This window comes from Muscardinus avellanarius, assembly GCF_963383645.1.
Source record: "Muscardinus avellanarius genome assembly, chromosome: 11".
NCBI lineage: Eukaryota > Metazoa > Chordata > Mammalia > Rodentia > Gliridae > Muscardinus > Muscardinus avellanarius.
The window spans coordinates 23,902,988-23,918,861 of record NC_137797.1 but is presented as its reverse complement, the minus strand read 5'-3'; the positions used below and the strand labels follow the sequence as shown (position 1 = coordinate 23,918,861).

Genomic DNA, 15,874 nt, shown 5'->3' with positions numbered 1-15,874 from the left:
AGAAGGCTACTTTAAGAAAAAGAGGAAAGAAAACCACTTAAGGAATTGCAGCGATGGACATTCAAGCCAGAAACATACCATCTATCCCAACTTGTGCCCAAGCAGTGAATTCAAGGTAACTTACAAAAGCTTTGTAGTCACAAGATTGGAAGATGAGCTTTTCTGGGTGGTGCTGCCAGTACTGCACTGGAGTTGAGGCTGTGGCTTCATTTGGAGGTCTCAAGGTGATAGAAGGCTCTCCCCAGTCTCCTGTCTGAAAATGACATTTATTCTAGAGGCGATAGGAGCAGTAAGCAAAGTTTATTCCCTCTTGCTAGCCTGAGTTTACCACAAACACATGTGCCCTAAATGTGGAAATGCATCTGGGTGTGTTATATATACATAAATACTTTTACAAGTTACTGTATTTTATATGTATTACCATCATGTTCCCCAAAGATGAGTTCATTTCTGAAGTTGAATTATTATACCTTCAGAAAGAATACCCTGAGCTTAGCAATCTTATAGTAAAACACGCATTTATTAATAAATGGCTTTGCCAATTCGTAATTTTCCGTTACGACAGAAAAGCAGATACCATCTTGGGAAGAATTTTGTTTTTAAACTTCACTGTTTGAAATGTTTAGTTTGACTTGCTTTTATGTTAGAATGCACAATATATTCCATAAATGCCAGTTCCCAAGTATGGTGTGAACCGTTTACTTTCAATAATTTTTTATCTCTGGAAAAATGGTACTATAAGTATGATACTAAACAAAATGTTAGAAGAAAATTTACTAATAGATGATGACTAGTCTCTCTCATCACAGTTGACACAACAGCACTGTGACTGCTTTGGAAATTTATACTGAGCTACTTTCCTCAGAAAACCTAAACCCCAAAACCTAAACCTAAGCACTTAAATGCCAGGTTTTCTCACATGTGGATAAGTAAGTACTTGAGAATCTCAATTCACAAATACAAGTACATTTGCATATGATGGTGTATCACCTAATAAAGGCCCACAAAGATAGGCCTAAAATAGGACATCCCACTAGCTCACTGGTTTCTTTCCATGAGGTTGGCCTCAAAGGTTTAGTGTGAGCATTTATCAAGTCAAAGACCTGTGTTGGCAGGTCTTTTTTGGTCTCCATTCTGATTTACATGTCACACATGGAATATTTCTTATTCTTCCCTAGTAAAGATTTTGATGTTTCAAAATTAAGTTCTTTGTTCCCAGATGGACATAGCTAAAACTAGATTATAGACAGATTTCCAAAGCCATTCTCTTCTAACCTGAATTTGGCTGGCTTTATGAAATTATGAGAAATTACTATTTTCAGCACGAGAAGAGTTTAAAAGGTCTCATGAGTTCCAAAACCAAATGGACCCTTGGCTAGAGAACAAGTTTTATAGAAACATTAGTAAATGGCTTGTCACACTGTGGGATATCTTAAGGAGTATTTGTAAGAACTCTGGGATAAGAATGTAGGATCCAAATGAATGTTTTGGGAGATAAAGGATGTCTATAACATTTACTAAATTATTTGGAAGAATCTAGCACCTCAAAGAACCACAGGCCTCCAGGATGGCTCAGATCTGGTGCATGTTTTGGGGAAGAGGGCTAACATTCCAATTTTCTCTGTGTAGCTTGGACTTACTTTAGGGGGAATATGGTGTAGCTGACAAAGAAAGGGCAAAGCAAAGGCCTTGTCTTCTGGAAATTATTAGGTGATTTTCAAAAACAAGAAGAAAAATTCTAGTGTCCTTCATGTCCTTCAGCAATGCATAGAGCCTTTCATAGCAGTAACAAACCCTGAATGTTTGTCCTGGGCCCAATCCTAGGTGGGCCACATTAGCATCATGCTATCTCTGGCTTCTCGCTGGAGCGCATGACTTGTGAGAGCTCCTCTGGCCCTTCTCTCTTGCTTTCTTCTGAGCTCCTCTCCATGTTTATTTCCTTCTAGTTCCTGAGTTACTCATATATTGCTTGATTTTCCTATTACCTATTTTTAAGACTCTACCTATAATTTTAACTTTAGCATTTTGTCTGTTTTACAATCTATCCCTGGCTGATTCCTGACTTTTCTCTGAATATAAATATGAAATTTTATTTTTAAAAGTGATTGACTGCAATTAATTTCACAATTAAGTTTTTCTCAAGTTTCCCATTTTGATATTTTTTTTCTTTCTCTCGCTAATGTCTGAATCTTGATTCTCTCTTGGATCTTTACTTCATCTGACTGTGATTTACTCTTTTAAAAACTAATAGAAACTTAAAATGGAAGTTATATGGATTTCATTATTATTCTGAAGCTGAGTGTACTAACCTTTAAATGATAATAGCTTCCAACTCTAGAAATATTGCAGCTATGAGTTCTTAAATAAAAGCTCTTCCCAAATGTAGCCAGTCATCCTCTAATCTCCCCACTTCCCCCAAACCCCAGAAAGCAACAACAACATAGCAAACAGGCACTGTACATTTAAGTCACAGGCGACACCATTAACAAAACAACAGAAGTTTGCACGCCACTCTGTGGAATGATACATAAGGAGGATCTGGTGACACCAAGAGGGACTTTGAATCAGTGTCTGCTGATGTGACAGCTCAAACCAAGCAGCGGGTTTTCATGTTAGCCCTATTATACTTCAGCTGAGGTATGCCTTGGTCGAGCTCAACAGGCAGGTTTCAAAAATGCCTCAACAGACATGGCAGGAGCTGGGGCTACCAAGAGCTGCAGGGTTGGGCTGGGGGTGGGAGTGGGTGCAGTGAAGCTGCGGGTAGGGGGACATTTCACGGGTTAGTACATTAAGCATGCAAATCATATGCAAAGTCATTCTCTAAGTGTTCAATTAACTCACGCACTTTCATAATTAAACCTTAATGTCAGTTCCGTACACTTAAAGCAGAACTACAGCCAAATGCTGATCCAAATATTTACATCATCCATAGGAAGTTGTAGCAGCCATTTCTGTGTAACAAGCCCCAGCACATAACCGTCTGTTTGCAAATCATTGAGATCTTTTATATGATAACCACTTGAGAAAGAAATTAGTGGCGCACCACCATTTAACTGTTTAGACGGCACCATCGTCTGCTCTCCTATGAATCCACCTTGTCCAAAAATCACAAAACACCTGCTTTGTATCTACAGTGATCTGATAGGACCTCCCCTAGCTGTGGTAGGGGGAGATCATTATAGGTGAAGGAAGTATAATCCTTATGTTATCATATTTTTTATGGCCTTGAAATATTGCCCTAGTCCAACTACTTAAAAATTTCCTACAAGGACTAAATCGACCTTTCTGGAAATAGACACTGGATTTTATCATACTTAGTGTTATTTTCAGAAGTTCATTTTCAGAGGAAAAAGTGTTCTTATAATCTTTAATTATATTATAATTAAATTTATATAAAAATCCCTTTCTTCCTGAAAATTCAGCTTTTCTCTTTCTCTTTTTAAAATAAATTGTTAGATCTTAAAATATTTTGAAGATTCAATGTGTAGATGTTGATTTTTTCCTTTGGAATTAATGGGAACAAAGAGACTCCAGCAACTGGAGTCAACATCACACTCGTATAAAGGATAGGAATGACCTTGGGCCTTGGCTGGGAGTCCATACTCCATATATAAAGGATAGGAATGACCTTGGGCCTTGGCTGGGAGTCAGCCTTACTTGGTTTACTGCCAGGAAAGACAAGAGTTCAGAGAACAAGGGTGCTTAGGTCTCAACCCTCCCGGAGGTAGAATTACAGCAAGAAATGAGCCATGGAAGAGCTATGGAGTTATTATATGGAGTGGCAGAAGAGACCAAAATATAAATAAGGATTTTTGCTACATACAAAAAATAATTTTGAACTGTGAAGGTCCATGTTAGCTGTTAATGAAGAGTATATTCACGTCTATACAGTACTCGAATTTCCCCAGGCAAATGTTTTAAACTAAATCTAATCATTTCTTATTGAAAAATGCTTATTAAAATTAAATAAAATCAAACAGACCTAAGAAGTTTTTTTTTTTTGTCTCAAAATGGTTTAGTCAAAACTTATCTTTAATGAGGAGATCCAAACCTAAGATGATGTGGTATTTAATTAGAATAACAAAATGCAGTAGGTAAAGTTTGAGGCAGAATTCTCTCATATTTAAAATGATTACTGACCCAGTGATCTTTAGAGGGTCTCCTAAAGTTATTACAGAAGAGAAATGAAAATATTCAAGAAAAAGTTAATAAATGTCTTCAGGTTGTTTCGATAGAGCTTGAAATACTTAGAGAAAAATTTTCCTTTTAGGTTATATGTAAATTATCATAATATTCCAAGAATTTGGTCATGGATTAACATCCCATTTATTTGGTATTTATTTTTTTATACGAATGTCTTAAGGGTTTTTCAGGTTTTTATATATTCACAAAAGAACATCAATTAAACAGAATGAAATATACATCATTAACTACCTCTTCAACTCAAATAAAAATTAACCTACTAACATTAAGGGAAAACATGATTTGAGATTAGAGTTTTAAATGGAGAATTGATTCTAACAGGCATGTCCCAACTGCCAACCATAAATTCATAGTCTGGCTAAATTTGAAGGTCTATAATTGGGCCACATTTAATATAATGTAATTAAATTAAACATGCTCTTATACCACCCGCTGAAAATTACAAAACCACTAAATGAATTCAGATATAACACATAAAAGGTACAAAGGTCTATAGATAAATTTTTATTGGATGGCAGGTTCCAAAATGCACTTTCTAAACTTTGTGCATTCTTTCATCATTTCAAAAGGTGGTAAATAGCCATAGGTTTTCATGTGCACCAGACATCTAAACCAAATTCTAAGACTAAGCCTACTGTGCTGCCCTTTCCCACAAGGAGGAAACTGAATATAACATATTCTGTATGCTCTGAAAATATGAAGGGGAAATATTCTCTATATTCTTATTTTCCTCATTAGAAAAAGGTTTCCTATGTATGTTGATAGGTAATTAAAGCATAATAAATGACTTAGCTTATTATTGTTAACAGAAAGACATTTTCCTAACTTTATAGTATTCTTTTCAAAACTTTTTAAAATTAAGATTTAATTGATTTTTTAAATAGAAGCATTAAAATCTCTTCTATCAGGAACTCTTCCCACCTACCTGCTTGTAAATTTAGAACTGAATATTAACAAATATTATTCTCTATTTCTTCAGAACACTTTGTGAAATACTAAAATGATTTCAAATGGCAATAGTGGCTTTAAGGTTTTTCTTCCAATTTCAGAGATAGGCTGGCTGAATAGGCATAAGGTACGTGTGATTATGTTTACCTTCTGCACCCTCTAAGGCTTTGAAGAACGCTACATGTAGCTCTGCGCTTATAAATATATCCATGTATTTGATGTGAATGTAAGAGAAGGTCTACAAACATTCAGACACACATGAAAGCAGGATGCTGCAGCAGTTCTTTAAGAAAAGCTTTCAGGAATAAAGAATGCTAGTTTGATCAAATGCAGTTGGTTGTACTAAATTTGTTCTTTTGATGAAGAGCAGAGACGCCACTTCTGAACACATAAAGGATTTAGTCAGAATTTACATGTTCAGGAGGAACTGCTGGCCACAGGAGCACTAGTACCAGCCATGTACAGACACCACGGTCCTCAAGAGCCAGAAGTCCCATGCACAGGAGGACAGATGGGCCTGGTGTGCCGCCCCAAAAGGGACCCTTTGCATGCCACCCCGAGATTTCTGCTCAGTGATTCTCAACCAAATGTCTCAGCCTCTCAGAGAGCAGGTCATCCAGTGGGGAAAATTTCACAAGGTATTAAAATAGAATTGCATTTCAAAGTACAAAACTTAAACTACATTAAAATGTCTACTTTGTGAATATCTGAATATTAAGCAGCTCAGAGGAAAATGGGTCAGAATTTCAGACACATTCCGAAGCTCAATTCTCCGTTGTTAAATGGAAAAAGGCTGAGAACCACCTTGTAGCCTTAATAGTGCCTCTCCCAGCGGCCCTCCTCCCACCTTTGCAGAAATATATAAAGAATATCATGCAAATCATACTCAAGTAGGTCTCACAAGTAAAGCGCACAAATCTCTGAGAATCATCGGACACAAAGGGTTGAATAGCCCATGGACACGAGGAAGTACAGAATGGGGGAAAAATCACACTGATATATACACGTATATATCAATTTACCCTTTTCCTTTTTCCTGTAAAAGCAAGTTGACACAGATGCCTGGTATGAAAGCCGAAACTCACACGGGACAGATTCGAACTGTAGACTTTAGAACCATGTATGTTTGTCGTTTTAGGACAATGTTCACACACCAACCAGTCACGAGGCACAGTAAATGTGTAATAGACGAAGAATCTCAGGAGTCACTAGACGTTACGGATCCTCTGCATTGCCAGGACACAGTACCTCTAGTTGCCGACAACACTCTGCGACACATCACACAGCGCGAGTTCAGGAAGAGAAAATCATTTGTAACCTTACATTATGAACCTGATGGATCGCTGAGAAAGGGAATCCAGCGTTCTGATTCGTCCATATCTCACAGACAGACGACTGCTGGTATAAACAGAAAACTATCTCATCTTGTCAATATTTAAAACATGGCAGCTACCGAAGTAGCATCCAGGAAACGGGGAGAGAAAAATAATAAAATACGAGAATCACATTGCTTAAAAAAAAAAAAAGGAAAAAACAACTCAAAGAACGTTTTAGGGTACCCAAGGTTTAATAATTGACTTCCAAATCATTCATTTTGCTTAAAAATATTTTGGATTGACTGAAGGGGTGAAAAGACCATTTATGCATTCATTAATGTTACATTAAGGAAAATGATCAATAAAGCCATATCTTGGAAAAAAAGCAAACGGTGTTTTCCACTTGCCAAAAAAGAAAGGTGACATTCTTTGTCTTCACATCATTACTTTCAGGGGATGAATATTTTCATTAAGTTTAAGAAAGAAGGAGGAGAAGTCTCTAAAACAGGCCAAGCATTTTTATTTTCTTATCCGCAATTACAAAGAACCGATTATACAATAAATTGACTTTCCTGGTCTGATTATTGTGCCACCTGGTGAACCTGGAAGATGTTTATGCCTCCAGAGTTCTCAAAGGCAAAACCCTGTGGCCAATTAAGTGTCAGTTTGCTTGCAGCTGTTCGAGCAAAGGTGGAGGTGTTGGGAGGATGCTGGAGTGGGGGGCACCGGGATGGAGAAGCTTCCTCTGGGGACATTGTCTGTGAGTCTAATGCATCAACCCTGCAACTGGGGCTCTTCAGCACACCATCAACAACCTATGGCATAATGTTTGCTCAGAGCCAAACTAACCAACATTCTTCTCCATGGGTTGTAGCAGAAACCACCAAATAACCTGGTGGGGCTTTTAGCCTGACCCTTTCAGGGCTCTCCTCCTGAATGCCCTGATTTAAAAAGATACCATGAAACTGACTCACAGAAAATTGCAGAGTGCCTGAACGTACTCAGCAAGTACTATGAGCATCCTCAGAGTTCACATGTGGATTGGACAAGGATCATTGTGGGAAGGAGCTAAGCCCACACCCATAAGGTGGCTTAGAGACCCAGCAAAGAATGGTATCACCAACAAACTAAGGAAAAGAAAAAGCTGATTCTTCTTTAGTTTCCATTACCAACATCCTCCCAGGAATGCCAGGAATTTAACTTCTCTCTCTCCAGTTCCAACAGTGTTTCCACCCACACCTGCACAGTTGCTTTCCATCCCTGTCACTGGGATGGCTTACTGTAGACAGAGCCAGGTAACTTGCACTGTGTAAGCGAGATCTCTGGGATCCCACCAAAAGGATCTGCCTTGGACTGCCTCCCACTTAAACCTATTCTGCCATTCTGGTCCTCTCTCCAAGCTTCATGTCATGCCCCCCCCCCCCCAACAATAGGGGTGTCTTACTCTTTTTAACTTTCAAAAATTAATTCTCTGGCAAGTCAATTCTGGGCCCATTAATCCCTCCAATGATGTCTCCAATAGCTGTCATCTGATTTAAAATACAGTTATCATCGCTGCCCCTTTGTATTTTATTCCAGGACCCTCTCCTGCTACCAAATTCCAAGAAGGCTCAAGTCCCTTATATAAAATGGGAGAATATTTGTATATAACATACACACATCCTCCCATGTATTTTAAATCAACTCAAGATGATTTATGATATCAAGTACTGTATCAGTGCTATGTAAGTAGTTGTTAGGCTGCATTGTTTGGGGATAATGATAAGAAAAATGTGTGTACATTTCAGTGCTGATTCAATTTTTCCCCAAATATAATTGGTCTGCGGTTGGTTGAATCCATGGGTATAAAACCCAAGGGCATACATTACCAGTTATACACTCTCTACCTCTATTCCATTTTCTTAATTTGCCCTAAATTTAATTTGATTTTTTAACAAGTAAATGACCAATATACAATTATCTAAAATGTTAGACTTGATGACAAATTGTAGTTAACAGTTTTAAGAGGATGTATGCCTTATGGCACAAATTTTGTTTATTTTTAAGGTACCTGAGTTCAGTAAAGATGATATTGGTTAAAAGGCTGAAGCAGAATTATACTCATTTGAAAAAATAATGTGAAAAATCCATGCACCACGTAGAGAAAACTTGGAAATAGTTAAGAGACATTAAAAACTAAATTGGGCATTTGTAAGTTCTAAAGACTTTCAAATTAAGTCTTTGTTCTACTCAACTTGGGAAGAGGGCACCAAGCACAGACTAAATGTATGCCATTTTCAATATGTTCCACATAAATATAAAAACTAAAAAAAATCTATTCCATTTTAACTGGCACCGAACATACTTCTGGGATGCCTGAAACCTTTTCAGTACTTTCACCATTCTATAAATTCTAGCTTCCCCAAATTTGATATTCTAGTGCCTGTGCTAACTCACAGACCACCTGTCACCAATACTCAGCTTAAGTGGCCTGGTGAGGCCATATGGCGTAGTGGCACTGGTGTCAGCTTGCTGGGATGGCTCGGAAGGGGTGCAAGCCTGTTACCAACTTCAGCAGCAGGCTCCAGTTATAGGGAACATGTTTGATTGAGCCTGACTGAATATCTCAAAATGTAGCTACATCATGGAACAGTCTCAACGCCACAGGGTCCAAACTCCTACAAGTTTTACTGTTCTCCAGTCATTACTCCCAATTGGGCCATACCTGATCTCTCCACCCTGATATGCATTGTGCCCCTTCACATTTTGGGCAGGCTGCATAGCTTTCTGGTCACTTTGGCTCACAAAGAATCCACTTGGTATGGAACCTACTTCATACCTGATTCTAAATTTCTCTTCCCTCACCCTGGGGGAGGCTTGGGGCTGATACACAAGTGTAAAAGAGACTTGGGTGTGTTTTGTTTTCCCCTAGGAGGGAGGGGTAGGCTGGTGAGGGCTCTCTTGGGATATTCCCTACCCCATGTTCAACCTCTTTCCTGGGTCTAGCTGGGAAGGAGGGCTGAATTCTCTCTGATGGTCGTCACTGCTTTTCAGCAAATTCTAAGGTGGGGGCGAAGTGTAACCACCCCAGCCTCCTGATGCATGTCCACAAGACCCACAGGACATGTATACCTCCTTGTCATGCACAACGGTGGGAGGGCAGCTGCTCTCCCAACCCCTCACTCTGTCAGGACATCTCCCTCCAAGTTTCTCTTCTCAGGCTGGTAGGTACTATGTGCATATTGGAAATGTAGCCATGGAAAGAGATGCCAGTTTCCCCTCCTGGCTGGCACCCCTCACTCTCAATGCACACTACCCCACCCTGGCCCCTTCTTACTAATAGGCTGGGAGAGTGTGGAATATACTCTGTTCCCTCTCCCATGGAAAAGAAGGAGACAATTCAGCCCTTTGCTTAGAGGCTCAGACAGCTCTCCGCCTTTCCTGGCACCAGCTGATCTTGACTGCTTGTGGACAGTGGCTGTCTGTGGCAGTGGAGAAGTCAACACCTCTTGGTAAGCCCTGAGCAGATGTCTGGCTCCATTACTGGCCGTGCAGCCTCTCTAGAATGTGTGGAACTCAAAGCCTCCAGGATGGTGCCCACTTAGTGGCCTTTATATGAGTGTTACCTTCTGATAGTCACAGAATATTAGCAGAGGTCAAAGGGAAGAGAGGACCCCGTGCCATGCTTATTTTATTTTACAAAATTAATTGTCTTGATGAACCAAATTAAAAAAACTCACCTCTAATCAGATATGCTGAAGAGAGTTCATGCATAGCTTCTATACATATTTAGAAGTTATGACTATTTTCCCTTTATAAAGCTATGTCTTAAATACAGAAAAAGCAAAACCTCTGTTAATAGTTGTGCGAATCAGCACAAAAGTTAGATTTTAAAAAATAGGGCTTAAAGTAAATAAAGAAAATTAATTCTCTTCTTAGGAATTTTTAAAAGTAGATATATTCTAAACATCCCAGCCATTTTGTTGACAATAAATAATTTACCAGGTTCCCAGAGCAGCCACTTCATGCAGACCAGCTGTAACTGGTATATTTCTAATAAGAAATGGTAAAATTGCTCTCCTCCTGGACACAGTGCTATGACCCTGGCTGCTGGAATGAATTTTTAAGTGAGGAGAGTTTCTACTGCAGAAATTTATATTTATGAAGGCAATATTTCGGGGTCCAACATGCATTAAAAAAAAAAAAAACCTGAGTTTTGAAAAGTTTTGAGAAAGAAAATAAGATACCAGAGATAAAAATTTCATCTGGAGCCCAAGTTCCTGGAAAAGCAGCAGCAATTGAAAGCCAGGTTTTAATTAAACTTTACTTGAGTATCTTCATCTGCAAAGAAGAATTCTTGACCTACTTATTTCACCACGTTGGTGCACAGCTCAGGTAGAATTTCATGAGAGGAAACATTTTCAGAGGCAAATTTCTCAGGCCCGGAACCCAGAAGGTCCCCAAACATCTTTTTTTTTTTTTTTTTTTTTTTTTTGAGTGAATGGAATCTTACAATCTATTCAAAAGTCCTTGGTAGTTAGCAGAGCACTCTACAAACTGCAGGCACTGATGTGGCTCCTTATCATTAGTCACTGGTCTACTCTATGACGCCCCTGGTGTCTTTAGGGAAGTGTTGCTGCTGACACACTTCTGGCAACGTACACCAGAAATTAATCTTGGAGACTTCTTGTTAGAAGAATCCTCATTTTGCCTGATGAAGGTTGACAAAGGACTGCCAACCTTGCTGAAGAGAGAAGGAACATTTGTCATGAGCACACCTCTACGTCAGAGGGTGACTTGGAGAGATTCACCCCCCCCCCCCACATACACTGCAAGTGCTAAATTGGTTTATCTGAATTACTACGAAATCCAAACAAATGGAGGTTAAGATACAGAAGTCTTATAACTAAGAGATTATCAATAATTTAATGTTTACTCCTTTGATGATGAAGCCAATACCTATTTGAAGATGCGTAGTTTTATCTTTAGTTCAGGCCTCTCTTTGGCTCTGGAAATGTTTCCTTAAAGTACAACACACATCTTGCTCTTGGTATCATCTTGTACCTCCGGTTACCATGGTTTCAGTTCAGAAAACACAACATAATTGTATTCAAATTTAAACACAAGGTAAAAAGAATATCAATTATCTCCCAAGTGTTTCTCCTGAAGGTGAACTTCTTTTCTGCTCAATTGGTAGCAATGAAGTAGTTTAAAATAAATTTTCTCTCTATCATCTGCTTTGCCCTCTTTACTGGAACATTTTCAAAAAGTGCTATAACATCTTCCATTAAAAGGCAGACAAAACCTTTCACCAACATCCTCCTCCTTCTCCAGATCAATTTCTCTGTTCTTTGTCAAGCAAAACCCTTCAAGAGAGGTGTCCATAGTGCCCTACGCTCTCTTGCTTCCTGTCCTCACCTGTCCCCACTCTGCTGAAACAGCTGTTCCTTGACCTAGGTGACATGCTTTGTCCGTCCACTCCTCAGCCTCTGTTGCCAGATCTTGCAGTCTGACCTTCCCTGGAGCTTCATCCTGGACCCACCTCCAGCACATCCTGGCTGTACTGGATAGCCTTGTCCAGTCCTGACTTGCAGGTTTGCTTCTCTACTCTAGATCTCCCCCATGAGCTCTAGCTTGGACATCAGCTGCCTACCTGACATCTCTACTTTGACACTTAATGGGCATCTTAAGTTATCAACCAATGTTCCAAAACAAGCTCCCGACAACCTCACCTTACTTAGGATCATTCTTATCTCGGCAAACGGCAGCCCCATTCTTTCAGTTGCTCTGCCTCAATGTTGGAGCCGTCCTTTCTTCAATGTTCCAAGCTCCATCTGGCAGCAAATCCCATAGAATTTCCTATGACCACCTGGATTATTTCATTTCTACCCTGGCCCCTTAGTGCCCACTCTCAAAACAAGAACCAAAGGAGAGCCAGATCATGGCACCCAGCTCCAACTAACTGAGAAGAAAATCCAGAGTCCTCACAAGGACCTCTGCAAGGTTCTCCATCCTCTGGTTCCTACGTTGCCTTGTGTCTCTACTTTTCTCTTCTCTAGATCTTCTTCCAGTTTGCTCTGTCTTTGACAGCTGCACACACTCTTGCTTTAAAGCGGCCACCTTTGTTCCTCGTCCTCCCTGAGTAGCAGGGCCAGCTCCTTCATGCCTGCCTGCTCTGTTCCAATGTCACCTTCAGAGAAGCCTTCCCCAACAATCCCTGAATCTTTTATCCAAACCAAGGCTCTGCCCCCAGTGCTGTCAAAGGACTGCTCTTCGAGCAGAAATCTAAAGTTTAAAAAACGTTTAGAGCCTAAGACCCTATCTCCCTGGTACTCTAATATTCATCCCCAAATAGTTACTGGTCATTTACTGCACACAAGGCATGGATTGCAAAGTGAGTAAGGATCACCCTGCTTTTCACCAAGGTTTACAGAATGGAAATTGCAATGGGCACAAGCCTTTCTCCTCTGTCAGAGCCAGTAGTAAGCTGGGGTTGAGAGTCTGAGGGTGAGTCTTTAGACAGAGGAAGCTGATGACAGCTCCATCGACTGAACCATACCAATTAGGCTCTGGAAACCTTCTGGGAGTCTACCAATGCCATGTAGCTAGTTTAATAAAGAAACTTTATGAATAGAGCCCTCCAGTAAGATTCTATCAGAGATGAAATTTTCTGCCTTGTTCTAGCCCTGAAAAAAAAAAAAGGACTTTTTCCTGTTTCTTTCCTGTTAGTCATAATACTTTTACCATTTCGGGGTATTCAGAAATTGACCAGAAAGGATTCAACAAGAAATATGAGCAGTTCAGAGTGAAAGCTAAAGGAATAATGAAGTCCATTCCTTCTCTTGGATGTCAGTGCTTCTAAAATAAAACAAAGCAAAGTTGAAAAACAAAACAGCTTCAAAGGCAGAAGAAAAAAGGGTGCTTCCATAGAGGAAGCCTCGGCCAGTAGTCAGCACACTCGGCAGCTCCAGGGGCAGACACTTAGATCTGACATCTGTCAAAGGATGAAGTCAAAGGAACTTGGTGCAGCCAATCAACAGCGCGCCCAACGCCTTCGATGCGTTATTTCCTCCCAGCAATGACAGCCTGCGGCTGCTTCTTCCACAGGCACTACCTGAACCCTGCTTGGAAATCAGAGAATCAGAACCTTTCGTTTCTTCGGCCGGGGGCCAGCATCTGATCATTTCCTCTGCCCTGCTGCCATACAAAAGATGTCTTCCCCTCTTTCCATGGAGTTTTGAGATACATGCACAGCCCTCCAACAACTAACTTCATGTGATTTAGATTCTTCTCTTCAACTCCACTGTCAACTTTACAAGTTCAGGGCTTGGATCTATTTATTTCTAGTTCTAAAGAGAAAAAGAGAGAAATGAATGTACAACTGACCCTCTTTATAAAAGATTTCCATGGCCGGGTGTGGTGGCACACGCTTGTAATCACGGCATTTGGGAGGCTGAGATAGGAGGATTATGCAGGTTTGAAGCCAGCCTCAGCTACTTAAGGAGGCCCTCTGCAACTCAGTAAGACCCTGTTTCAAAATAAAGTGTAAAAGATAGGGCTGGAGGTGTTGCTCAGAGGTAGAATGCCCCTGGATTCCATCTCCAGTAGCGCAAAAAAAAAAAAAAAAAAAAAGCTTCAGTGTTAATCAACTTACTAAGAAGATGAAGAAGCATATAAGACACGTGGTCTCACCATACGTCCACTGGCATATGAAACTGCCAATACTGCTTGCTCAAGTTTAAGAGTTTTCTACCTATCCCCTTCCCTCCTTGTCTCCATTCTCCTTTCCCTTTCTTACTTGTCCTTGATAACTCTGATTCTGCTCCTGACAGTACTTAAAACAAGCCCTCAGGTGCCAAAGTAGGTGAGGACTACAGGCTCATGACATTCTTGTTATCCATTTGTAGAGATTATCCGTAATAGGACAGTTGTAACCTTTAATGGCATGACACAATTATTTACTAAATCTCTTCATGGGAAAAAAAAGAGACTATTGGGGGAAAAGAGAAGGTTGTGGGTATACTCTAGACCTCACTGTGCAGCTCCCCAGTCCTCTAGGTATTGCAGGGAATTTAAGACCATTGGAATCACATGGTTTATAATAACATGAACTATTTTACTTGTTCTATTTTAAAGTTTAAATGCCATCACCACTAATGCAAACATTTTCAGGACCAGTACAAACCAGAAAACATTAATAACTTATTCAGAAAAGCAGTGATCAGCTCTTTATCGTAACACAAATGGCTGCAAAGAAATGAGATTTTTGAAGAGTCATTTTTAAAGGCCTGTAACAACTCTTTGAAATAGGTTTTAGGTTCTTTCCTTGCAAACTGAGGCTGTCATTTTCTTGAATTTCTTATTAACTGTATGTTCAACATTTTTTTCTTGTTTCTTGTTGAAAGAGGTATTGGCCAAAGCCCCTCATTTAGTGGCATTTCTTGGGACCTACTATTTCCTCATTTTATCCTTGTGGGAAACATGAGAAAACAAAGTCCAGTCAAATAATCGAACAATCTTTTTGGACAATTCCAATATAAAAGGTCACTGGAGAAGCCTACACAGGTCTTCCCTTCATTCTACCTAGTTGGAAGTTTCATTCACTTCTTTGGAGGATGACTTGAGAGGTATGGTTTTATTTTATTTATTTATTTATTTATTTATTTATTTATTTATTTATTTTTGGTGGTACTGGGGTTCTTGGAAACCCTTCTACCTTCGGGCTACACTCCCAGACCTATTTTTATACTTTTTTATTTGGAAACAAGGTCTCTTAAGCCAGCACAGCTGGCTTCGAACCTGTGCAATCCTCCTGTCTCCGCCTCCCAAGCGCAAGGATTACAAGCGTGCGCCACCATGCCTGGCGAGAGGTATGGTTTTAAAAGGTAAGCTTTTTGAATTAACACATTACCAGTGATATACATAGCGCCAACCAAGTTCAAACAAGGTTTTGATTCTCTAGAATTACTGGCTAAACAACTTGAAACAACCATTTTATCTGGAAGGGAATAATGTAAATGTAAAATCCAGCACTGTTGAGAGTTGAGAAGAAAGGGATGATGGTTCATGGCCATTGACAAGGCTGGGGAATTTTCATTAAGGACAGCTCAGTAAGAATTAATAATATGTTAATGTCGCTAAACACATACATCAACTAAGCAGATATACCAGAGCAGGAGAACCGGGCTGCTGTGTTGTTAACATCCCACTTACCAGAACCATGTTGGCAAGGAACTGGATAGGTTTAGTATAGAGAGGAGAAGATATCAAATTGTCTTCAGTCTTAACTATTCTCAGCAAAAGGGAGCAGATTTATTCTTTGTTGTGCCAGATTGCATTAACTATGTAGGAAAGTTCTAGGAAGACTGATTTCAATTTAATATAAAGCATAAGTTGTGCCACTTAGAACTTTCCCAACGAGGGCACAG

The 15,874-nt window shown here is 39.7% G+C and overlaps 1 protein-coding gene across 17 annotated transcripts in view; it reads right to left on the bottom strand.

Moving 5' to 3' along the window:
* The window catches only part of ANKS1B (ankyrin repeat and sterile alpha motif domain containing 1B), a gene marked incomplete at both ends in the record, with an annotated part of 1,119,409 nt that overhangs the window by 55,969 nt on the left and 1,047,566 nt on the right, over positions 1-15,874 (bottom strand). For 7 of the 17 annotated variants that reach the window (XM_080705713.1, XM_080705714.1, XM_080705715.1 and 4 more), the window contains one exon: positions 125-253. In XM_080705713.1, the coding sequence (XP_080561839.1) occupies positions 125-253 (129 nt within the window). Of the gene's footprint in view, positions 1-124; positions 254-6,474; positions 6,550-15,874 lie in introns of all 17 variants that reach the window. The other 10 variants (XM_080705700.1, XM_080705710.1, XM_080705716.1 and 7 more) reach the window with 2 other exon arrangements.